The 26,625-nt window shown below is 35.4% G+C and overlaps 1 protein-coding gene across 6 annotated transcripts in view; it reads right to left on the bottom strand.

Annotated features, from left to right (window-relative positions):
• The window catches only part of Btbd10 (BTB domain containing 10), a 64,598-nt gene that overhangs the window by 4,898 nt on the left and 33,075 nt on the right, over positions 1–26,625 (bottom strand). For all 6 annotated transcript variants that reach the window (XM_005075657.4, XM_013117519.3, XM_013117523.3 and 3 more), the window contains 6 exons: positions 13,342–13,538; positions 10,837–11,122; positions 8,065–8,167; positions 6,836–6,956; positions 4,740–4,937; positions 2,169–2,279 (listed from right to left, as the gene is read on the bottom strand). In XM_005075657.4, coding sequence (XP_005075714.1) covers positions 2,169–2,279; positions 4,740–4,937; positions 6,836–6,956; positions 8,065–8,167; positions 10,837–11,122; positions 13,342–13,538 — 1,016 coding nt within the window. The remainder of the gene's footprint in view (positions 1–2,168; positions 2,280–4,739; positions 4,938–6,835; positions 6,957–8,064; positions 8,168–10,836; positions 11,123–13,341; positions 13,539–26,625) is intronic.

Raw genomic sequence — 26,625 nt, 5'->3', positions numbered from 1 at the left:
AGGAATTGAACTAAGGGCCTCTGGAAGAGCAGCCAGTGAGTGTTCTTAACTACTGAGCCATCTCTCCAGCTTCTTCTCATTTCTATTTGGGGAAAGTTTAGACGGGGTGTTATGTAATTCAGGTTGGTCTAAACTTCCTAATAGGCAAGGAAGCCTTGAACTGATTGATCACTCTTCCTACTTCGCAGGTGCTAACAAGCCCAGCTTCTTTCTTTTCCAAGAAAAAAAATTACAGACTTGATGGTAAAGTTGATTGTCTACAAACCAATTGTAAGAAAAAGAAGCTTCAAAATCTAGAAGCTGTTATTGAAACAAATGTAGATAAGTCTAATTACTGTCTGGCCAAAGTCAAGATTAATTATGAAAGCCTATAATGTGCCTGAACAAATATTGGTAAATATTGGCTCTTTGAGAGAAAAATCCACTTAATATTGCTTCTCAGAAGTTTCTGGTTTTCTGACATCACAAAGTCCTAGATTCAGGCCTGTGTTTGTCATGTCTTCCCAGGGAAACTTAATCTCTTATGCAGAAAATAGTGTTATGTAAAACAAGTGGGCTTGACAGGGAAAAACTCTACTTCATAAAAGAATATTAGCTAATAAAGATAAAAAGAATCAAAGAATTACAAAATGACATGTTTTTTCAATCCATAATGAGATTACTCATTCAATTAAGAATTATCCATTAGATTTTATAATGAGGTAATGTTTAGTGGGGAGTGCAAAATGACAAAGACAAGTACTGGTGAAAGTCATGTGTCTCAAGTTCACTGTCCTTGACAGGAGTCCTGTTTTAAACATTCTCTTCACATGCTTGAGCGACCGACTCCTATGATCCTTCAGTACCTCAACCAGGTCCTTAGCTAACACAATTATCTTCACCATCTGTTTGAATGCAATTGGCCCCCATAATCTCATAGGGGATGGCACTCCTAGGAGGTATGGCCTTGTTGGAGGAAGTTAAGTCATTGTGGGTGCAGGATTTGAGGTTTCCTATACTCATGATACAGCCCAGTATCTCAGTCCATTGCCTGTGATCTGCAGGCCCCTCAATTCCAGCACCATTTCTGTCTGCATGCCGCCATGCTCCCCACCATGATGATAATGGATGGAACCTCTGAAACTGCAAGCTCTCACCTTAATTAAATTTATTCTTTTATAAGAGTTTTTGTGGTCCTGGTATCTCTTCACAACCAACAGTAATCCTAGTTAAGACACCGTCACCATAAACACAGACTGAGAGCCTACTATATTGGTACTGTCTTAAGTACTTTTCTTTCTTATGTTAGTTCATCCTTATAATAGCCATCTAAAGTACGTATTAATGCTCCCCATTCTAGATAAAGAAGCTGGTTTAAGTGCTATAGCCATGCACAACAATTAATTCATAAGTAATCTGGCTCTAGAGCCTTTACTCCACTACAAATATTCAAAAAGGATATTTGGTTATTTTTGGTTTGGTTTGGTTTTAGACAGGATCTCACTATGTAGCTCTGATTGGCCTGGAACTCACTAGGTTGACCAGGTTGGTCTCACAGAGATATGCTTGTTTCTGCCTTTCAAGTACTGGAATTAAAGGTGTATACCACTACAACTGGCAGGATATTTGGTATAAGGAAAGTATTTTTAAAATGAAAGATACATCTGTCAAGGCATATGGGGGGTCGTTTAAATCATAAAAGGCTGTCTAAGGAAGCATACATTTAAGTATGAAACAAGTTGTGCAACTTGATGTATCTTGAATAATAGCATTCTGTGAGCTGAGTATTGCTTCTACATGCATTTTCAAAAGATGCTTTTAAAATGTATTAGGCCTCAAAGATCACCAGCAAACGGCCCTGTCAACTTTACAGGAATGTACACATATGAGCCAACAAACACCACATGGGCTTTGCTAAAAATCAGAGCATGCATAGGAGAAAAAAAATCTTATTTCTGTATCACAGGGGATCTTATGGAACACATACTAATTTCTAATGGCTTTCATATACCCTCTCAGAAGAAAGCCTGTCTCTGTCATTCTCTTGTCATTTACATGTTTACCCTATCATCATCCAGTAACTGTCAGTGAAAGCTCCCCCCACCCCTGCACAATTATAGAAATTACATAAACAGATCCATTTTTGAAAAACTTTTTTTAATAAAGAAAATGAATTGAAAACACCTTACCTTCTATTCCCAATCTAATCTTCTTAAGACCCCTCTCCTTCAAAACTGATTTGGCCACATCTCTGTTTTCAATGTACTTGAAAAATCTATATAATTTTGTGCTATAAATAACTGGAATAAAAAAAGACAAAAATATTTCACATTAGCATCAAACTACTTAAGAAATTAACTTCCATTTACCTTGATCATCAAAGAGACCTGACATCCCTAAAAGCCCAAATAATGGATGCACTAATGCCAAAGGAAGACTAGCCAACATGACAGGACAATATTCAGTAAAGTTAATGTAGAAGCAAATGCCTACTTAAGTGGAAACAAAAAAAAAAGGTTTTATAACCAATCAGGTAACCCAATCCATAGGAAGCATCTCTTTCTTAAAGACACACATCCACTTATTGGAATGGGATCTGTTCCCATCTTCAGTAAGACAATCAAAAGATACTGATTATACACTACTATCAAGCAGAGTAAAGAACTTTACTAAAAACCTAGATGGCCTAGTCTGGAGGCGGGGAAACTGCCTTGTCAGAGTATTACACATTTTACATTTCATGGGTTGAGCAACTATTAATAATTTCCCCAAAGGCAAAGCCCCTCCCCACAAACTGTTTTCCATCCAGGCAAAGAGCCCCATTTAATACTGATGTTAAATGGCAGATTCGAGCATGTTCTGCCTAGGTTAGTCTGTTTAGAGCAAACTGGCTTTGCAAAGGGCAGACAGTCCACTGACAACATGTTGAGTCTTCCAAATGTGCTGGGAACTTCAGGGAGTTAGACTGATGGGCCTTCCTCGCCTTCTCTCTCTCAGGTGGAGATATCGCCCTTAAAAGGTGAACTGCAAGGTTTTGTCAAAAAAAGAAAAACACACTCACAAACCAAACATGCTGGTTTAAGAGCCAATAAGGAAAATATGTATATAAATTGTACCCATGGGATCAATCTGTGCTCATTATTAAAGTTTCAAGTACTGATATTTTAAGACTTTTCTTTTTCTTTTCTTGACCATTCAGAAAGGATAGAGTCACACTTAGAAAGTCAGTCTGGCTGAAAAAGCTACCTCTATGTCCTCCTCAAATGCATTTTTTTCCCTAGGATTGAACAGCTTTAAATAAAATGAATCATATTTAGACAAACCAAGCAAAAACAAAAAAGTTTTTGTTCTCTCTAAGCTATGACGCTCAAGATAAAAAACAAGAACAAAGACCTAAAATGAAACATCAACAATGAAATAGAAAAAGCTGGTCTGGATATCAACTATAATGTCACCTCTGTCCTGTAATTTCCTCTACACTCTTAGAATTAAACCTACTGAAAGCTAAAATGATAAACTCTTTTTTAAACAGAAAATAATTTAGTATCTGAGTTTTGGTACCTTTTTGTTTTTCCTGCTTTGTTCAACTTTTTATTCTCCATAATTGAGAAAAGTCATTGTCAGAAAAAGCCAAGGACTGAGGAAACAGCAACAAAGACACCTATTACATCTATACAAATAGACTCAGAATACTGGGTGTGGATATGAGTTAATAAGTATTTTTAAAGAGAACCACAACACTCAAGTAAGTCCATCACGTAAGAGAAAACCTGTCTGTCTGGATGGTGCTACCACAGTTGACTGAGGAAAAGCTTCTGAAAACCTAAGTTGGCAAAGTGCTTGTTTAGAGTCTTTGTTTAGTTTTAGAAAAAAAAAAAAAAGGTTCATAAAATGGAAAAATCAGTTTAGAGTTTTCACACTTTCTATATTCCTACAGCTTTTACTTAAACTCAGTGTTGTCCAACCCTTAAAAGGTTAACAGGGTAGGCCATAAAACAAGCTATTAACTCACTCAGCCACTTTAAAAATGCTTATTTGAGCCGGGCAGTGGTGGTGCACTTTGGGAGGCAGAGGCAGGCGAATCTCTGTGAGTTCAAGGCCAGCCTGGTCTACAAAGTGAGATCCAGGACAGGCTCCAAAGCTACACAGAGAAACTCTGTATTAGAAAAACAAAACAAAACAAAAAATGCTTATACTGGATTCATAAAAATAACATAAAAGATTTTCTCTAATAAAAATGAAACAAACAAAACAAAACTCTAACCACAAAGTCTGGAAGTGAAAAAAGAACCCACTGCTGCTCAAGATGGGTGAGTCTGGTCAGAAACAGCTAGAGAACTAGTTTGTTCAATAAAGCTTTTGGAAGGGCTAATATCAGGAACACAAACAATTTTAAAAAGAAATCTTGGAACATAAAGTTACCTCCAGTCAACAAAATGCAAATCAGTTCTGTGCATGACAGGCAGGGGTGGACACACTTTTTCTCCACAGGCCCAAACAGTGAATACTCTGGGCTTTGCGAGCCATGCAATCTCTGTTGCAACTACTCAATTCTGCCATGATAGCACCAAAGCAGCCATAGGCAATACAAAAACTTTATCAATAAAACAGGCAATGAACTGAATTTAACTTAGAGCTAGTTTGCTGGTTCCTGCATGAGAAGAGTCTGATACACCCTTTGCCTGTCCTTTTATTACTATTAAAAGATAGAGACAATCTACATAATAAATCAGGAATGAGAAGGATGCCGAAATACTTACTTTGTGAATATTCCTCTCCCATCTGTGGTGGATACTCCTCATCCCAATCAACTACGTCATCATCTGTAAGCACCACTATATGGCACTCTCGTTCCCCACTCTGGGCACTTGCTACCATGAGAGGGAGGATCATTTCTTCCAAATAAAATTCAAATTGTCTACGAGCACCATCATTTGATAACTCATGCATAAGGGCACCTGAAATGAAACCCACAAAAATATCTTCACTTTCTTTGGAGCCTAATAAAAGTAGAAGTAAAGAATAAACAAACAGAACACCAGAGTAAGTCAGCATCTGCTTTAGAATTCTTCAGATTGATATGTCAGTAATTCTTCAGCCCTCACACTATTCTCAAAAAGAGTTCATATTCAAAGTCAGAGACAAAAATGGGCAACAGTACAAAGAAGCCACATTTGATAGATGAAGGACCAGGGAGAAAGTGAAAGAATTAAGACAGAAAAGCAAAGAAGGATGTCTTAAGAGTCAAAGGAAGCATTAACAGAGGTGCTCAGGTAATTTAGTAGTGAAACCTAAGAACAGAGTTACCAATAAATTAGCACTGTTCATAATCTTCTATTCAGCTCAATATTACAAAAAAGAAAAGCTTCTAAGAATACAAATGACATCCAAACAAGGCTGTGAGAAAGCTAACATAAATACACAAATTCAGTAACTTTTTTGTTTTAAAAAATTTTATTGTATTGTGTGTGTATGACTGTTGGCCTGCACATATACATGTACTGTGAGCATGCCTGGTGCCCAGAGACCAGAAGAAGGTCCTAGTTCCCCTGAAACTAGAATTACAGATGTTTGTAAGCTACCATGTACATGCTGGGAACTGAACCTGGGTTCTCTGCAAGAGTAACAAGTGCTCTTATTTGCTGAGCCATCTCTCCAGGCCCAATATGATCTCTTAATAGTGTCTCAGGGACTTTTGACACAGGGAGTCAAGGTGGCCTCAAAACCACTACCTAACTTTCAACTTCTAATCCTCCTGACTCCTTTTTGGTGCTGGGATTGCAGGCATGTATTTCTGCTCCTGGGCTTTTGTACTTCCTATTTTTGCTTTTTTTCTTAAATGAATTCTCATTTAATAATGTATATAAACATATTACTTATTAATCTTCCTAACAACTCTGCAAAGTACCTATTTCCAACTAAAGAGTCTAAATACTCAGTAAAGACACATTTTAATGAAAAAAATATTTTTTGATTCAAGTATATATCTTCAGTATTCTTTTACATTTTTTGTAAGACCACTTTTAATTTTTCTTAATAAGGTCTTTTAAAATATGTAAGATCTTGGTAATATATAGTCATCTAGAAATAAGGTTATAAGTTAAAAGTCTAGAATGCATTACTATACCTATTTTACATAAAGGCTCCTATCTTGAATTCCATAACAAATAAAAGATCTTTACAGGTATGATTGCAGATATGGATAACGTCTAAGTACTTGATGTATGAAGGCAGAACCAGGAGTTTAAGGCCATCCTCATGTACATACTGACTTTGAGGTTAGGCTGGGCTACATAAGATCCTACCTCCAAACACACACACACACACACACACACACACACACACACACACACACACACACACACACACTGATTATCAGCAAACTAAGTCTGAAGGACAGGAGAGCTGAAAATTTCAACTATGTATATGTGGTCTAGGAATGTAATTTCTGGTTTCTAATGCCAAGTATACCTTGTAAGAATTATTTTCATCTCCCATAGTGCTCAAGATACTATCATACATAGAGATAAAAAAATTAAAAAAGATAAATTTTTAGATGATATGATCTAAGCAATGAAAATAAGTCACACTTTATGAAAAGTCAAGGTTGCCAAGTTAGGACATATTAATAACAAATGATATGGGAAATAGCCAAGGAGAAAATCTTTGAGTTCATTAAAAAAATTATTAAAGTTTCAAGTTTGAAAATCAAAGTGCTATCTAAGACGGTGTAGCATTCAACAAATACTTTTTATAATACCAGGACATTTTATAATTGAACTAAACAAACATTCGAAATATACTTAAACATCACTTGCAGGATTTGTAACACTATAAACACAAACCTCATACTTACTGAGATCTCTACATTTAATTGTACTGTATTCAAAAGAGATACAAAGGTAATCGCATGCTTCTCTCAGCTCAGGAATAGATATGCCATCAGGACAGCGGATGATTCCTGTCTTATAGTAATCCTGAAGGGAAAAACATTAGGAAAAATGTAGTAAGTACCATAGCACAAGCTAGTCTATACTCATTATAAGGCTGAGTTGGTAGCATCTTCAAAAATAGTCGTGCCCTGGTATTTTAAATTATGGAACAATAAAGTCAGATGGAGCCTTAGTTCACCTAACAATCTTTAAAATTTCACTTACAAGGATAATTCAGGCCCAACATACAGTTAATTTCACTAAAATAAAGTTACAAACAATGACTCTGTAATAGTTGTACAAAATTCCTTAAACAAAAAGACTTCAAAAAAGAAAAACAAGCCAGATGGTGGTGGTGGTGGTGGTGGTGGTGGTGCACACCTTTAATCCCAGCACTTGGAAGGCAGATCTCTGAATTCAGACCAGCCTGGTCTACAGAGCTAGTTCCAGGACAGCTAGGGCTGTTACACAGAGAAACCCTGTCTCAGAAGAAAATGATGGGGGATGTCCTGTATGCTGTGAATAGATATACCTTTCTCTCATTGATTGATGAATAAGGCTATTTTGGCCAACAGACAGGCATGATATAGCCAGGCGAAAGTATAGGTGGGGCTACCAGACTAGGAATATGTGGAGAAGAGGAATGCAGAGAGAGGCCAGGGAGACACCATGAAAGAAAGAAGAGAAGAGGGGACGAGAAGGAGGGAGGAGAAGCAGCGAAGGGAGGGAGGAGAGGGAGAGAGACAACAAAAACAAGCTAACAAGAACAAAAAACTCAGTAAGATAATATGTACATGTCCACAAATTTCACCATAGTGCTAGTTTGGGGCAATAAATTATGGCCCAAGAAATCACATCTGACTTACTAAATGTAAGAGAATAAAGACAAATAATACAACTTCAGAAGCATTAGAACTTAACACCTGAAAGAACTGCACAGAGGGCTAAGAGATGAATCTTCATATCTTATCTTCCCAAGGCTATAAATTCATTTGTCTACATTATTTTATCCTAGCATATACTAGCATAAATATGAATAAAGAATATTTAAAGCAAAATAATATCCTGTCTATCTCCAAATAGAGATCTAAATATTTACTGAGGATGGATCTTATGCCTAAAGTACTAACACATGCAAAAAATACACACTCACCAATATAGCTCGAAACACAGTAGAGCCAATTCCTTCTGCCACCTCATATTCTCCCTTTTCATTGGGGCGTGTAAAATTATGTTCTCGGCCAGATCCAAACATCCTATGATATTAAGTAATTAAATGAACATCAGTAGGATACTTAAAAAAGGAAAATCTGTTTCACATACAGACATAAAAGTAAAATATTCTTTAAGCATTATGTTATATCATTGTTTTAATAATCATAAGAAACTTATTTTGGAAAATGTTGTAAAAAGAGCATAAAAGATCTTAGGAAGAGTAGTAAGGATTACCTTTAACAATAATAAAATCAACAGCTAAAGATGTCACTCAGTAGTAGGGCACCTGCCTTACATGTGTAAGGACTTGGGTTTTTATCTCCAGCACACACAAAATACTATCCTCTGATGGAGGTATAGCAGCTCACACCTGTAACCTTATCAGAACACCGAGGCAGGAGCACTGTCACAGATTCAAAGCCAACCTGGGCTACAACAGGGAATTCTAGGCCACCCTGAAACTATAGAGCAAGAGCCTGATCACGCCCCCCGCCCCACCAAATAGGAATAAAAACAAGAAAAACAATCATTCTAGAGAAAGGATGATTTCTATTTTGTGGGGAGGAGTGCCCTTTCCATGAAATTAATGTTCATCATAAAGTTGTGGAATATTAATAGAACGCACAGCAAGCTAAGCTGGAAAAAATAAGATGATATATGAAAGTTAAGGCTATTTAACATTTTACCAACTCCAGATATAAAGAGTTCTACTTAAAATTATTAAGACTTGCATCCTAGGATTGAAAAATAAGTAATTAAGTGCCAAAATAAGAATAGAGGATGAGCTGGGCAAAGTGGCACATGCCTTTAATTCCAGCATTCCATTCTCTTTGAATTCAAAGGCCAACCTGGTCTACACAATGAGTTCCAGAACATCGAGAGAGCTACATAGTGAGACCTTGTCTCAAAAAACAAAAAAACAGACAAAACAAAACTCTCAAAACCAACCAACCAAACAAACGAGGAACAGAGGATGGAGAGCTAAAAGTTCAGTTAAATGAATGGACATGGTGGCACAAGCCTTTAGTCCCAGCACTTGAGACAAAAAGAAAGGTGAATCACTGAGTTGAGGCCAGCCTGGTCTACAGAGTGAGTTCCAGGAAAGCCAGGGATATACAGAGAAACCCTGTCTCAAAAAAGCAAACAGGATAAAAAAAAAAAAACCCCAGAAAAGTTTAAATGAGTAGAAACCTCTTAGTCTTTATTTAATATAAGTAAAAATCTGTAATTTTATGTTTTTCAAGATACTACTGAACCTTTCCTAATAACTACTGAGAAAAAGAGACAACTTTTTAAAAAGTTATTTTGCAATGAAAAGTCTCAAACAGTACTGAAAAAAGAAAAATTTTGAAATCATTAATCAAAAATAGTTAAGCCTCTAAATCCAATGATACCACTATTTCCAAAGTAAACACTATTATTTCAAGTATTTTACCCAGTAGTTTAATTCAAATGGTTCATTCTTTTGTTTAATATGAAAATCCATGAAAACAAAGATGTTTTATTTTAAAGTTTCCAAAAAGAATGTAAAGTGCTTTGTAGTTCCTATGAATATTTATTTTCATCCCCAAAGACGTGCTTTAGTTAACTGCTGAACACACTTCTACTGACTGAAAAGTCTCAAGAATCAAATGTCATGCAATTTCCTCAAATGCTTGAACTTTTTACAGAAAAGAATGCTATTCATTTTCAGATCAATGTGAACAAAAAAACAAAAACAAAAACAGGACCAAAAAAAAATCTTTAAAATAGTGAAAGCAAAATTTCAAATACCTACTCTTTTGTTTCAATTATTATGTAAAATTAAAGTAGAACATCAAGGTATCATCCCAATAGCTTCACCAATCATCTCCTGACATAACTAAAAATACATATTCATGGAAATGCATATTCAAGTCCAATGTCATTTAAAGAAATTATTTAGCTACTCAAAATGTATAGATATATTAGAACACCATTCTGTACTGTCTTTCTCTTTCCTTCTATACCCCTCCTTTCTAGAGCCCATATAGCCATCACACACACACAAAAGGAAAATGCTTTAAGTTTTTGTCTCGTGTAAATGTCTGTTTTACTTATATCCCCCATTTTAGTTACAGACAAGAAATAACTGATCTTACACTAAAGTATTTGACCCTTATTTTAGGCATGTAGAAAAATCAATTCCATAATCTAAATTCATGACATTGTGGTCCCATTACTGCAAACTTGTGTAACTACTCAAGATGATTACCAACTACACCCTATATACTTTCAAAGACATACCTTCACCCCACCTTAAGTATCTACAACAAACTGGCATTTCAAATTGACTTCACAGCTGTTTTCCTACCGTATCTGGTAACTGGTTTTAGGACTTGTTTGGGAAACATATCAATGCTAAGATTCATCTGGTTAGACTCAATCTATGAGGTCAATCTGTAGAGACTTTAGTGTTCTGAGTTTAATGACAAATATATTTGCTACTACTACTGGTACTACAAAATATCATTAGAAATAAAATCAAGTTCAAGCTTTGCTCTACCCATATTCTACTTGCATTAACTTAAATAATTTAACTTACAAAATCCAGTTCTTCCATCTATAAAATAGGACTGCTACATCCTTCTCTACAGCAGAAAGTTTACTGTGTAACTTAAATAATAACCACAGAAAATTACTGTGAAAGTGCTTTAGAATTAGTAATATAATGAACAGAAATGAAACAAACCTGCCCAACATTGTATTTGGCTGTGCAGTAAAAATGGATGGGTCCACAACAAATCTGGTGTTATCCACTATCAGTGTCACTCTCTCAGATGTTCTCACATTCCGAGCACCTTCTTTTGCATTCTCATACACAAACACCATCTCCCCTGATGTCTTACAGCTACCATCTGAGCTTGACTGACTACTGTTTCTGCTGCTGTTCCCAGCACTGCTCATGGAGCCATTTGGGGATGCTCTCTGAGGACGAGGACTGCTTGGACGAGACGAACTATGATCTTTTTCTCGTTCTGAAACAAAAATGATATGGTCATACATATTTTCTTTAAAAAGATTCGAGAACTGCATCTTCTAAAATGTTGGATATAGACAAATTCTTTTATATTGCAGCATTTCTGTTTTTCTATTTCAAATATATTTTCAACAAATCTAAGAATAAAACTCAAAACACAAAAATGTTTTCAAAGATATTTTAGCTAATTGATGTTGACCTAGTCAAATATCAAAGCTAAGATAAATCTCTTATTATTATTCCACTGAAAAACATGTAAATATTAAAACTATAAGAATAAAAATGAAAGGTTAAAAAGAGTATCAATTTGAGAGAGTTGTTGTTTCTTTTGGTTTTTGTTATTGAGACAGGGTACTGCTACATAACTCAGGCTAGTCTCAAACTCATGATTCTCTCACGTTGGCCTTTAAAGTATTAAGATTACAAATGCCCCACAAACAACTTGAGAACAATAACTTAAAAAGTCATAATTACTAAAAACAATTAACATTATTCAGAATATGAAATATAAGCTGTAGAAATACACTGTACTTATAACATCACACTAAAATCAGCAATTTTTCTCATAAAAAGAAGATCTGAAAAAGAAATTCAGAAGGGACAGTAATAAGTAAAACAACAACAACAACAAAATCTTTAATGGTTACCAAATAAAGTGAGTTTAGCAATTAACAGTATACTACTTCCTTTCTGTTTGTTTTAGACAGGGTCTCATACAGACCAGGCTGGCCTCAAATTCACTATGACCTTGCTCCTCCCTAGTTCTCCATTTACAGGCCTGTAAATGCTCAGCTGATATACTTTCTTTCCAGTCTCACTTTTGCAGAATAAAGCAATGATGCAAACTTTATTATGACTTAAAATTACTGTCAATAATTTTCATAGGCAGAAAATATTACTAAATATTCTAATATACTATAAAAAGGAAATAAAAACCAAGATTTTATGGTAAGTTTTATTTAAAGGCTAGATCACTAAAATTTAAAGGTGACCTAAAAATGTACCTCTGTCTCATCAGTTTTTGCCAAATTTCTTCATGACTCATGCTGAACATTCTGTACAGCATGCTGATTATAAAATTAGCTTTGCTATAGCTCCAGAGCTATTCTGACACCCTCCCCTCCTTTAATTCCTGTTTCCACAAGGTTGGTAGCATTCCCAAAGAAAAGTTTACCCAAGTGGTAAAATAATTACATACACTTATTTCTCACAGACTGAACTCTATGTGGAAGAGACTAATAACTTTTTGTTACTGCTGTCCATTTCTGACTTATAATATTAGCCTGTCTTCAAGGACCTACTTAGATACTGTCAACTTCTCTGCCTAGTGAGATCTATGATTTCGATTTATAACAGATTATCAGAAACTACCGAATTTAGTAGTTTGGAGGCAGAGGGGGGGGCTTGCTAGGGATTGAAAGGGATTGTACTTAAGTAGTACTCTACCATCAAGATACACACACACACAGCCTAAATATGTTCCCACATACACATATGGTGGAGATTAAGCCCAGGGACATGTGCATGCTAAGCAAAAATATCACAGAAGCTATGCCCCAGTCCCAAATCTAAGTTTGTTAATTATTCCTTCCCAGGGGAGACTCTTTAAAAATCAACAATTTCACATTGTTTAGGCACATTTACTTCAGACTGGTACTTTGTCGTCATATAGTGTGTTGTCCTGGCTAATAATAATGCTCACATATGAATAAGAAGGAAGGAAAAAAGACCCAAGTTGTTTAAAGTAACACTTGTCTTTCTTCTATTTTTATTATTAAATTTGGAACCCTGTCAAAAATAAGAATAAAATCTAAACTCCACAATGGTTATTCTTTCACTTTATTTGTGAACATGATTAACCAGAAAACCCAGCAATAGTTTACCTTACTACTATTTTATAAGTCACCATTTTCTGTATACATTGTTATCTAATGAGGTATATATCAACTTGAAATTTTCTTTTAAAAGTCTCTATCACAGCTTCAAAGGCTTTTCATGTTAGTTTTATAAGAGTGCTCCCAAACTGAAAATTCACCTTTATGTTTGATTTAATAAGCTGTCTTTTTAAGTAAGAATTTTAAAAATAGTTAAAATACAAATAACAGAATAATGACAAAGAAGTGACCCCTTACTCAAGGGTTATGCATAACTGAACATGATCACAACTATAAAGAGACCTGATGATGAGAACTGGTGGTGTATGATGATCTTACGTACCAATATGATGCTGTCGTGTTGGTGAAGTCACATTCCGAATACAAGGAGTAAGCTGAGACTCTGCTCGCTCATGAGATGAATCTCGTGATCTGTCACTTGACCTCCGTCTATCTCTTGATCGTTCATGTCCCCCACTAGCACCATGCAGACTCATTTTGGTGTGGTCGACTCCTCCCTTAGCAACACGTGAGGCAGTGCTGATAGGTTAGAAAAGAAAATTAAGCATAAAAGCAGAGAGGCAGAGAGAGAGAGAGAGAGAACGCAATGTGTTTTAAATGAAAACATGATTAACATGACTGATATTTTAAATACGAAATCAAATGTTACTTTTTGATTCTAAAACCTGATTTGCAAACATGAAACCTCAGGTTTGGTAAATTCGGGATTAATGTGTTCAAAAAAACCATCATCAAATTCAATGCGTTATAGATGAGAAAATTGAAACCCCAAAGGTTTAACTGACTATTTTGTTTTGTTTTGTTTTGTTTTGTACAGATGTAATCTTCCTACCAGCCTCTCTTACCACCCAGCCTCTCCTACCATGCAGCACTTATGATATTACAGGCATTCACTATCATGTATGGTATCAACTGACTTCTATAAGTATGCTTAGTAACAGGAAGTATACATATATTTTAAATTTCTTTGTAAAGGAATCTTAGATGGAGAGAGCACCAAATTCTAAAAAGCAGAGGGTTTGTAAGATTCACAGGCCCATGAGTGTAACCAAGTCACTGAACTCCAGGTTCATGGAGAGGCCCTGCCTCAAAAAATAAGATGCAGAGAACCCCTGACATCAACATTTGATCGATGCAGATGTACACACCTACACAGACATATGTAGATACACACACAACACACCCACAACCCCTTCCACACACACTACTTTCTACAGTTGATGTTAGGAGTAAACCAGGTATATTAAACAGAAAGGGCAGCAAAGCACCCAGCCACAATGCACCTCTTTAATGCTAATTGTTTAGTTACAACATATGAGGACAGAAAAGTTTAAACTTCCAAGTTTGCTTAATCATACAACACTAGTCAAGATGGTAGTGACACTGTAAGCTGAGTCTCGCTTCATTCTTATGTATTTACCCCACATTTGACAGAGGGCTGATCTCCAAAATTTACAAAGCACTCAAGAAGCATGTTTCCAAAACACCAAAGGATCCAATTAAAAAGTGGGCTACAGAACTAAATAGAGAATTCTCAACAGGGGAGTCTAAAATGGCTGAGAGACACTTGAGAAAGTGCTCAACATCCTTAGCGATCAGCAAAATGCAAATCAAAACAACTCTGAGATACCATCTTACTCCTATCAGAATGGCTAAAATAAAAAACACCAAAGAAGACAATTTATGCTGGAGAGGAGGTGGAGAGAGGAGAACACTCCTCCACTGCTGGTGGGAGTGCTGATTCCTTCATCCACTTTGGAAATCAGTATGGAAATTCCTCAGGAAAATGGGAATCAATCTACCACAAGACCCAGCAATTCCACTCTTAAGCATATATCCAAAAGATGCAAATTCATACAACAAGGACATCTGCTCCACTATGTTCATAGCAGCATTATTTGTAATAGCCAGAACCTGGAAGCAACCTAGATGCCCCTCAACTGAAGAGCGGATAGAGAAAATGTGGTACATTTACACAATGGAGTACTACTCAGCAGAAAAAAAACAATGGAATCCTGAAATTCGCAGGTAAATGGATAGCACTAGAAGAAACCATCCTAAGTGAGGTAACAAAAAGACAAACATGGTATGTACTCACTCATATATGGATTTTAGACATGGATCAGGATAGTGCCAGGCTGCACTTCCACTGACAGAGAGTCTGGGAAACAGGACATAACCTAAGAGAGATATGGATGGTACCCCAGAGAAGAGGAATGAAGCAAGATCTTCTGAACAGACTGGGAACACGGCAAGGGGTGGGAGGGAGAATGGGAGCTGGGAAGAAGAGAGGGGGAGAAGAGGAAGAATGGTGGAACAGGAAGTTTGAGTGGAGGTAAAATAGGGGGAGAACAGGATGAGAAAAAAAAAGTTTAGTTCTGTCATTCTAGTTAGCTTTGATATTCTGGATAAAAGCCTCTCTGATTTAATAAACTCCGTCTTTATAGAATTATATAAAAAAATGCAATCTTCAACTCCAAAGCCAGATTTAAATCCTTTAGTGACTCAAGGTCACCTTTTTTGTTAGTTTATTAACTATACTATACTGCTTTTGTTATTTTTTTGGTTGTTTCACTATGGAAATCAATCACTACCCTGCTATAACAGAGGTTACAGGTACAGAAGATAAGGCAGACGTAAGTTACTCCTACAGAAATAGAGTCAGTCAACAGTGCAGTCGTGTTTCTCATAAGCCTTAAGAAGAAAAAAACTTTCCACTCTCATGTTCCTTCTAGAAAAAGTGGGGAGCAGTTATATTCTTAGAATATAACCAAGAGATTCTACTACTGGAACAGTAATATCAGAATATCTGAAGTAGAATTAAAGGAGTTCATATTAACACAAGGATCACATATGGGGGCAGTAAAGCCCCCAAAACCTCTGTTATTCTCACTGTTTTAATCACTTTGAACTACAAGAAAGCAGATTTCTTAAATGTGATCTTGTAATTTCATGGACTGTACAATCACAACTATGGCTAAGGCAAACACAGGCTAAATGTTCAATTTGAATAAGGGCCAAGCAAACTAATTAATTTAAAAGGTATTTTTACAAGACTGTTAAATGTTCTACTGAAACATTGCCTTCATTTCTAAACTGCATAGATTTTAAATAAATACAAATGGTGTCTTCACACACAACCATCTTATCTTTATAAGTCAAATAGCATGCGCCCTGAATCAGCCTTCAAAAACCAAGTGTTACAGAAGACAAATGATATTCTCTTCTACTTGATTAAATAATTTTAGATGAGGAAAACACTCTAAAGACAAGAGTGGTCGTTTGGAAAATGGCCCCCAAAGGAAGTAGCACCATTAGGAGGTGTAGGTTGGTTGAAGTAGATGTGGCCTTATTGGAGGAAGTATGCCACTGTGGGAGCGGGCTTTGAGGTCTCAGATATGCTCAGGCAATGCCCAGTACACAGTTCACTACCTGTTACCTGCAGATCAAAATATAGAACTCTCAGCTCCTTCTCCAATATCACGTCTGCTTACATGCCACCATGCTTCCTGTCATGATGATAATGAACTAAATCTCTGAAATTATAAGCCACCCACAATTAAATGCTTTCCTTAGTAAGATTTGCTGTGGTCACAGTGTCTACTCACAGCAAAAGAAACCCTAACTAAGACAGTTGCCCATACACTTTAAAGAAAAACGCAATAGCATATAGGTTCCCATTGATGTACAATAAAATTGATCATGAATATACCTATTCAAAAGGCAAAAGGAAACAATTCTGGTAGAAGAAACAAGATAATGTCTGGTAACAATGTGGATCTACACAAGGAATGATGGACCCTGGAAAGAGTAACTGCATGGGAAAAGTATTATTCTTCTTAACTGTTTTAATAATCTTTAAAAAAATTATCTTGAACAATAATTGTAACAATATGACATGATGTTTATAACACAGATGAGTGTACAATAGAACAAAATTTGGGATGAGAGAGGCTTTGTGAGGCTTTACACTACATAAGAATTGGCATATTGCTGGAAGGTAGATTAAAGACAGTGTACTAGAAATGCTAAAGCAACCATTTATTCAACAAAGAATTTTAGTTAAAATGTTAAAAATAGAAATAAAATGAAAACACACAGACACACACACACACACACACACACAATTATTTGAGGCTCAGTGGGTAAAAGTATTTTGCTGTGTAAGCATGAGAAACCTAAGTTTAGATCTCCAGAATCCATGTAAAAGGCAAACACAGCAATGTGTCTGCAGCCTCAGGGATGGGAGGCAGGGTAGTTCTCAAAACTCTCTGGCCAGTCAGATCCAGTGAGGAGATCCTGTTTCAAAACACAACAAAGAGAGCGATAGAGGAAGATGGCATCAATCTCTGGCCTCTACATACCTGTGTGTGCAAGCACACACAGAAATACACACAAAAATATATGCCACTTGATCCAAAAGATGACAATTCAGGAAGATGGGAAGGAAAAGAGAAATAATAGCAAGATAACAGACTTAATTATATACAAATTATCTATCCCACTTAAATATACATGATCTACATCATAAAAGAGATTATCTGATGGGATACAAAAGCTAACCCTAACTATCCTGCTTACAAGAAACACACATTAAATATGAAGGTACAGGGAGATTAAATATAAAAGGATGAAGAAAGGCACTATGTTAGCATCAGCACAACAACAGACAACAGTGGTCATTGCAACAGCAAAATAGAGCTCAAAGACTAAGTTCTTTTATAAGAAAAGGGAACAAAAGGGAATAAATTCATTAAGAACACATAACTCAAATGTTTTTCTGCCTCAAATTATACAAAGCAAAAACTGATAAAATGAGAATAGCTAACCCCACAATTACTAGAAATTTTAACACCCTTATATTATTTTTATATTTACTTATTTGATTACTTATGTATTATGGAAATAAGGATTAAACTCAGAGATTCATGTATAAGTGCACACTTCACCTCTGACCTATACTCTCATGCCTACAGCAATATTTAGTAGAGGAATCAGACAGAAATCAATTAATGTGATTTTAATAACACTATCAACCGATTTGACTTGACATATAGAACACTTCATAGAATAGCAGGAAAATCATCCTTTTTATGTGCACACATTGCAATAACAACCCATATTCTAAGCAATAAATCAAATCTCAATAAACTTAAAAGAACTTCATCATACAAAGTGTCTTCTGACTAAAACAAAATTAAATTAAAACTGAAAAACATTTGAAAAAATAAGGATTCAGAAATTAAGTAAACACCTTTATTTAAAAGAGGAGTGGAAAAGAGGTTTTAAAATTCCAAACACACAAAGAAACTAAAAATCACCAACATGTCAAAAATCTGTGCTATGGCATGATAGTACTTAGGGGGCCAAATTCAACACTGACTCCCTATAGTACAAAGGTCTAAGAAAATGACCTTAGTTTATATCTCAAGAAATAGAAAGACTGAATCCAAAGAAAAGTATAAAAGAAACAAAAAAGAGCAGAGCGAGAATCAGTATAATTAGAAAACAAAAGAACAATTTAAAAAAAAACAATGGAAGCAAAAACCTAGAAGATCAGTAAAGTTGAGAAGCCTGTACTCTAGTCACTTAGGAAAAAGACTGAGGAGGAAGGCACAAATGGCTACTGTCAGCAATGATATGTTCAAAGTCTACTGAAATTCAAAGAACAGCTAATAATATCATGATGATGATGATGATGATGATGATGATGATGATGATGATGACAGTCATTCCAAAAAAAATCAATAACTTGGGAAAATTACAAACCTACCACAGTTCACTCAAGAATGCAGATATGCTAAACAGCTCCATATATACTAGAGAAACTGAATTTATAATATAAAACATTCCTTAAAAAAAAACCCTCCAGTTCCAGATGGCTCCACTGATGAACATTTCAAACAAAAATATTAATCCTATGCAACTCTCCCAAAAAACTGAAAAGACAGAACTTCTCAACTCATTCTATAAGGTCAGCATTATCCCAACAAAAGGTATCTCAAGAAAACTATGAACAGACAAATATTAAAAGTGTTTCTGAGAGTTACAGTAATATGTAAAGATATAATAATACCACTAATTAAATGAAATGTATCTAAAAACCCAGAATTGGTAAAATAGTGCTATTAGTTATTGAAGAAAATAAAAATTTGGCAAAATCTAAATCTACTTTTGATTTAAATTTAAAATTCAAACCAAACCAAAACCTCAGCACTTCATCAAGCAGATAAAGAATATCTATGGATCATATTCAAAATACTCTATCCAGGAAGAGAGAAACAAAGTTAAGGTCCTGTAATTTCAATGTGCTGCTAAAGGGCTATAGTCTGAATCTCTGTGTCTCCCAAGAGTCCACATGTTCAAGACTTGGGTTGTATTAAAGGGCATACTGAGCACCCTGGTTCCTCCTCTTTTTAGCTCTCTAGCATCAGGAGTAAGTAGCTTCTCATTGTGTGCTATGTAAACATGTTATGCTGCCACAGACCCAGCATGTTCTCTTTAGAAATTGATTATCTCATGTAGAAAGCATTCAGAATGGTAAAGTGGTAAACCATCCTTTATTCTTGAGACAAGATCATCTATAGCAGATCCTACTACAAATCACAGCCAAATCAGCTTAACACAGGTACAAAATGCTAGATGCCTATTTTAAAAATCAAGTTTGGTCCTATATACTAAAAAACATTCTTAAATTGAAATTTCTAGAAAATTATTTATACTAACTTTCAAAACCCGACATACTTTCATGAATCAGAAGACTTAACACTATAGCAGTATTATTTTTCCCCGTGCTGACCCCATGAATGCAAATAATCCCAATTAAAATACAAAGCAGTGTTTTGTTTTTAAACTTTATGGATATGGATGCTTTGCCTACATGCATGTCTATGTACCATATGCATGCCTGGTGCCCCTGGAGGCCAGAGAAGGAGGTTGGGTACCTTGGAACTGGAGTTACAGATGGTTGTGAGCCACCATGTAAGTGCTGGGAACCAAACTCAGGTCCTCTGGAAGAGCAGCTAGTGTTCTTAACCACTAAAATCATTGCTCCAGTTCCGTTATACCAAGCAGTTATTTCAAAAGTGACAAACTATTCTGAAATTTGTAAGGGGGGACATGGGGATAGACTTCAGTGGCATGCATGTTTAGCATGCATAAGGCTCTGGGTTTGATCCTAAGTGCACACATGGAATGAAAGTGACTAAAATGATTTAAATCACTAATAAAAAGGAGAGCTATAGGATTGACAACTTGACTTCAAGACACTTAAAAAATTAGTTTATGAACATGATGTATCAGCATCATGACAGACAAGCAAATCAATGGGACAGAAAAGGACCTACATTCATTTATATGGAAAATTTCAACAGCATTCAAAAGCAATAAGATGGAAAAAGTGTTTTATCAAGTGGTACTGGAACAGATAAGCAATGAACATTTGACATCTAGAACTGGAAAGAATGACAGGATTCTGGTTTGGTCAGTACTTCACATTATACACAAGAGTTAAGTGGATCACAAACAAACACCAATTTTTTAAAAAATAAAAAGCAAAATTCATACAAGAATAAAGCAATAATAGACCATTAAAATTAAAAATTTTGCTATTTAAAAATCATCATGAAAGAATAACAAAAAGGCACTGACGAGAGAAAAGAATTCTCAGATAGTTCTAGTAGTTACACATGCATTAAACTCTCAAAATGATAACAATATATATGTATATACAAATAAAATGAAACTATATTGAACATCAATAGCTATTAAGGAAATGCAAATTAAAATGACAATGAATCTCAAGACAGACAATCCAGGAAAGTGGCTCAGCAGGTATTGATATTACACATAGACCCGTTGACCTGAATTTGATCCCAGGATCCCACAAGGTGGCAGAAGAGAACCAACTTGAGTTGTCCTCTGACCTCCACACATGAAATAAATATATATCAAGTACTGATAAGGGCATGTATATGAAATGCAACTCACATACACCTGTGGAATCACTGGTGTGATATAACCACTTTGGAAACTGTTCTGGAAAATAGCTTGTTTCTTGAGAAATAAAACATACTAGTCATACATCCCAGATACTTCATCCTTTATTTTACCCACCAAGAGATAAAACATGTATCTATAAAACTTAACCTACTCCAGGCCACGGTGGTGTGCACCTTTAATTCCAAGGAGGCAGAAGCAGGAGGATCTCTGTGAGTTCGAGGCCAGCCTGATCTACAGAGCAAGTTCCAGGACAGGCTCCACAGCTACACTGAGAAACCCTGTCTCAAAAAACAAACAAACAAACAAAAACCCTTAAACCACATATACAAATACTCTAGTAAGTTTTATCTGTAACTACTCAAAATTGGAAACTTCTGGATGTCTATGGGCAGGTAGATAAACTATTGTGGTATATTCCTACAGCTGATAAGACTCAAAATATGAATATTTTTCACAAGTTATATAACTCACCACAGGAGTAAATCACAAAATAACTATGTCAACTGAAACAGGGAACCAAAATAAAATAGGTAAGATTCTAGGAAATGCAGACAATGGGTAGAGTCAGAAGGCAGCTGGGTAGGTGCATGAACACAAAGGGCAGCAACTGAAAGGGAAAAGGAAAGTGCACTCAGGAAGTTTTTGGATGTGAAATATACATCACTATACTCGTGGTGGTTGAGGTTTTATGGGTGCATAAAATATCTTAACTTATCAAACTGTACACAAAAACTGGTTTTTTGGTCATACAACCTGCTTGAGACCACCATACCAGGAAACCACTACTGAGCCACGTTCATTATACAAGTAATTTCAATCAAGCTTTCCTTCTAAGTCTTTTCCTTCCATGTTTTTCTCACTTGTTCACACTAAAGTTTCCCCATCAGCCTTACACACATCTGGACAGTTCATGATCTCAGAAACCAAACATGTTTATCTCAGCAATCAGATTAAAAATAGCTACTATGCCAACTGACCACCACCTACAGAGCTCACAGACCAATAAAACTATGACAAAAACACCCACATCAGATTCCTCAAAGAATCCTTTCAGATCACAATTTCTTATGAATAAGGGACCGTTAACTTCTACTACCTCTTGCTAATGTAAATAAACCCACATTACATAAAAAGCCAATCAAAACACCTACCTGCATTTAAAATTTTTACAACTTTAACTTATAATGCTTCTTATTTCTTTATGTAATACCAATTTACTAATTTCGAAAGGGATCAGTTTTGTACAATGAAACTATAAATTCCTACAACAGAACTATCATACAAAAGTAATGTATCATGTTCTAAAAGTCCAACTCTAAACACTCCTTGGAAGTTTATGACCCAAACCACAAATGTTTCCTGAAGAGGTAATATGCCAGGGTACAGCCAAACTATGGAATATCACTCTTACTTAAAGTATAATAAAACTACTAAATAAGCCTAACTGTGAATGAATCTCAAGGTCATTATATTGTATGAAGAAAAAAAAAGCAAAAGCTTGTGTACCATTTGATTGTACTAATACTTCAAAATGAAAATGATGGAGAAACAACTCATGGCTTGACAAAGGTTAGAGTTGAGAAGCTTTTCTGTATACTGGTGGTGGTGGTTGAGAGGGGGTTAATCACACATTAAAGAATAATAACTCTTACATATTCAGAACTGTCTTAGTAACTTTTCTATTGTCATGACAAAGTATTTAATTGGAGATCAGGGTTTCAAAGGGTTAGAGTCTGGCGGGAGAGCATGGCAGCCAGCACACATTTATGGTGCTGAAGCAATAGTTGATAGCTTACAACTGATGAGGGAGGGAGACAGGGAGCTGGAGGAAGAGAGAGTGAAACTGGGAATGGCATGGCTTTTGAAATCTCAAAGCCTACCCAGTGACAAACCTTCTCCAATAAGGCCACACTTCTTAATCATTCCCAAACAGTCTCACCAACTGTGAACCAAGCATTTAAATACATAAGCAAATGGGGACCATTCCAATTTAAAAACACCACAAAAAAGTCACAACAATTTTTAAAAGATTACAGAATTGAAAGCAATATCCTCAAAAGAAAATAAAGAGTAAAGTGAAAAGCAAATCAAAGAAGTCAGTATTCGTGCAATGTACAGGTTCTTAAGAAAGGAGAGGGGAGGAGAGTCAACAGTCAGATGCAGAGGAAGCAAGATAAGAATGCCTTACTGAGAAAAGGTACCAAGCCAGGTAGCTAGACATAGATAAGAATTATGGGTTAAGTTGTAAAAGTTTGTTAGTAAATAGCCAGAGCAACAGGCCAAACAGTTTATAATTCAAAAAAGAATTCATAAGCCACTGACATAGTAGCATTCATATCAGAAAACTGTTAACATGAAAAACTATATTTACAGTATGACTGGTATTCATTTATAGATGGTGACCATATGCAGCAGAGACCTGACACAAGTATAACAGCAGTAATTATTACTTTGATATTAATTAAATAAATTATTATTTATCTTAATCTTAAATACTTCTGTCTTAGGTTTTTTTCTTTTCTTTTCTTTTTTTTGTTTTTGTTTTTTGTTTGTTTTTGTTTTTTCAAGACAGGATTTCTCTGTGTAACTTTGAAATCTATCCTGGCACTTGCTCTGTAGACCAGGCTAGCCTCGAACTCACAGAGATCCGACTGCCTCTGCATCTGCCTCCCGAGTGCTGGGATTAAAAGATGTGTGCCACCAATGCACAGCCTTATGTTTCTATTGCTGTGTTAAAACACCCTGATCAAGCCAGGCAGTGGTGGTGCACGACTTTAATCCCAACATTCAGGAGGCAGAAGCAGGAGAATCTTACTAAGTTTGAGGCCAACCTGGTCTACAAAGTGAATTCCAGGACAGTCAGGATGATGGCACAGAGAAACCCTGTCTTGAAAAAGGAAAAAACAAAAACAACAACAACAACAAATAAAAAAAACACCATGATCAAAGCAAGGCGAGAAGAATTTATTTGGCCTATACATTCTGATCACAGTTAATCATTAAAGAAGTCAGGGCAGGAACTAGAGGCAAAAAACAAACAAACAAACAAAAAAAACCCTTGAGAAACAAGAACCAAAACAGAAGCCAGGAAGGAATGCTACTTACTATCTGGCTCCTTATGGCTTGTTCAGCTTGTCTTACCTATGCAACCCATGCTGCCCACAGTGAGCTGGGTCCTCCCACATCAATTATTAATTAAAAAAAAAAAAAGCCCTCAAAGACTTGCCTATCGGGCAATCTAATGGAGGCAATTCCTCAATTGAAGTTCCTCTTCCCAGGCAACTACAGCCAGGATCACATTGACAAAAACAACCAAACAAACAAAATCATACCCTGGTATATCTTAATAACATTTGTGAACTCTAGCTGAAAGTACAGGATATATCTAATAATCTAATTACTTCATCCATTAGCTGTCTGAAATCAGAGATAATTAAGTCCAAGGTCTGAGATAAGACACAAAGCTCAATTTCAGGGTTCATGCTACTAGTCTTAAGTAAGTCTGACTCAAACCAAGTTTCTTTACCAAATTACAATTTTCCAGGTATCTGAAAGTAGTTCTTTTTATATATGAGTCCTTGATAACTGATAATGGTAGGAAGGGTTTAGGGAGGGTAACAGTGGCCATGCTACATGGTTGTTTTATGTCATTTATTAACAACCATCCTTAGGACCTTCTCATATACAACACTAAAGCCACACAGTGGTGTCTAACAGACCTTACATATACCCTTGGAATTCTTTACATTTAGTTACCTGACCCACCGTACATTCAAGGGTATTTTACAAAAAAGGGAGGGGGGGTGGTCCAAACACATATTCCAAGAGTACACATTATACTAAATGCATAAGAGAAAATTTAAAGTTAGTCTACTTTTTAAAAACACATTTCACATTTTCATCTGGTCTTCTTTAAGTAAGTCACATATCCTTTCCATTTCTGTTCCAAAGTGTTGTACATGCTTTAAAATCAGACCCAGAATCATTTAGCAATTCTTATGCTTTTAAAAATCTTCAAAGATCAAAGAATTACTAATAATTGGAAGACCATGATTGAATGTAGCTCCTTTCTTGGATAATTTGTTCCTTTCTCTTATGTCTCCTTATACTGGTTTCCATGTCATTAGCAATGCTTGTTCTATTATTTGTTATTGGTTTCCAGCGTTGTTCTTCTCTAAGAAGCTTCCAAAACAGAGCTAAGGTCCCTCCTTCACTGTTACACACTATTATTACACTTCCCTGGACCTATCGTCCTATTTCATTAAATGTCACAGAAGAAACCTTCTGGAGAGTTTTTCCATTTTCTAAAGACTCATCTCATTTGGACCCTTAATTTTTCTGATTTTTATATGGACTTAAAAAATACTTTACAGCTATTTGCTTTATTTAAAACACTGTGCACATCTTTAATGAACTCAAGGTGAATCAGGGCAAAGATCTTTTTACTGTCAGAAAAGAATAAAGTAAAAATTATAGAATTCTTAGAATTTATCTTATATAACAGAACATATAACAATATCTGGAAGTCATTTTAAGGCTACATGTGTATGCTATATATATATTTGCTTAACTATGCAACACCTAAAGTATTTTCTTTTACTAGAAAAATAACATTTCTTCTATATGCTTTCCAAATTCTTGTAATGAATATGTAGCACTTTCATAATAGGACAAGCATTATTATCAGAAAAGAACAAGCAGAAGCAGAGAAAACTATTTTACAAAGTGTAAGGTAAGAAGATTCGGCCTGAAGTTCCCCTTTTATAATTCCATTATTGTAACAAGCTTATAAAATCATTTCTAGGTCCCAAGATCCCCAATATAAGATTATATATATATGCATACTTCACATATATAATCAATACAAATATAATATATAATAGTATATACATGCAAATACACATATATAAAAAAAAGATCAGAAAAACTGAATGATAATTCATATTTTTAGTGACTAGGCAGGGGAATAATAAGGGATAGTAAAATAATGCAAAGATGTTATAATTACTTACATTAGAATAAAGTAATTTAATATATTGAATATATTAAAAGTCCCTACAAAATAATTGGTAATGAAGGCAGAGGAAAGATTTATTAACATGACAAATTGTGCTAAAATTTTCTAATCAAGTAAGCATTGTCACCTGTGAAGATTTAAACTATCACACCAAGAGCAATTATCCTGGTCTACAAATTTTTTATCTGGTTTAACATTAAATTACACTAACACAAAGATCGTGCCTGGAGATTCTCTCTCAGTAGCAGCTTTTAGATCTTCTGCTTGTATCCTGTGGACTAGACAGTCACTTACCAAGGCAGGGCTTCCCCATTCAAACAAATTCAGTCTTGTAAAAAAATTACTACATATAAACAGTTCCATTTATTGTTAATTCATTCCAAAGCAAAAATCTCCTTAATTCCATCTTCAGGTAATTATTTCATTTTTTTATCTTGAGTTTTATTTTCAATGTAGCAAATTGCTCCAAAATTTGTTTCCTTAGTTAAGTTTTGCATTTATAAAATATAATACTAAATATAATGCATTCTCAGGTTACATGAAATAACAAAGCACCAAACCCATGAAAACAATAAAAAATACTCCTTT

The sequence above is a fragment of the Mesocricetus auratus genome, unplaced genomic scaffold (genome assembly GCF_017639785.1).
Source record: "Mesocricetus auratus isolate SY011 unplaced genomic scaffold, BCM_Maur_2.0 Super-Scaffold_4256, whole genome shotgun sequence".
Taxonomy (NCBI): Eukaryota; Metazoa; Chordata; class Mammalia; order Rodentia; family Cricetidae; genus Mesocricetus; species Mesocricetus auratus.
Note: the sequence above shows the minus strand (reverse complement) of the source record. Positions and strands in the feature narration are given on the sequence as shown.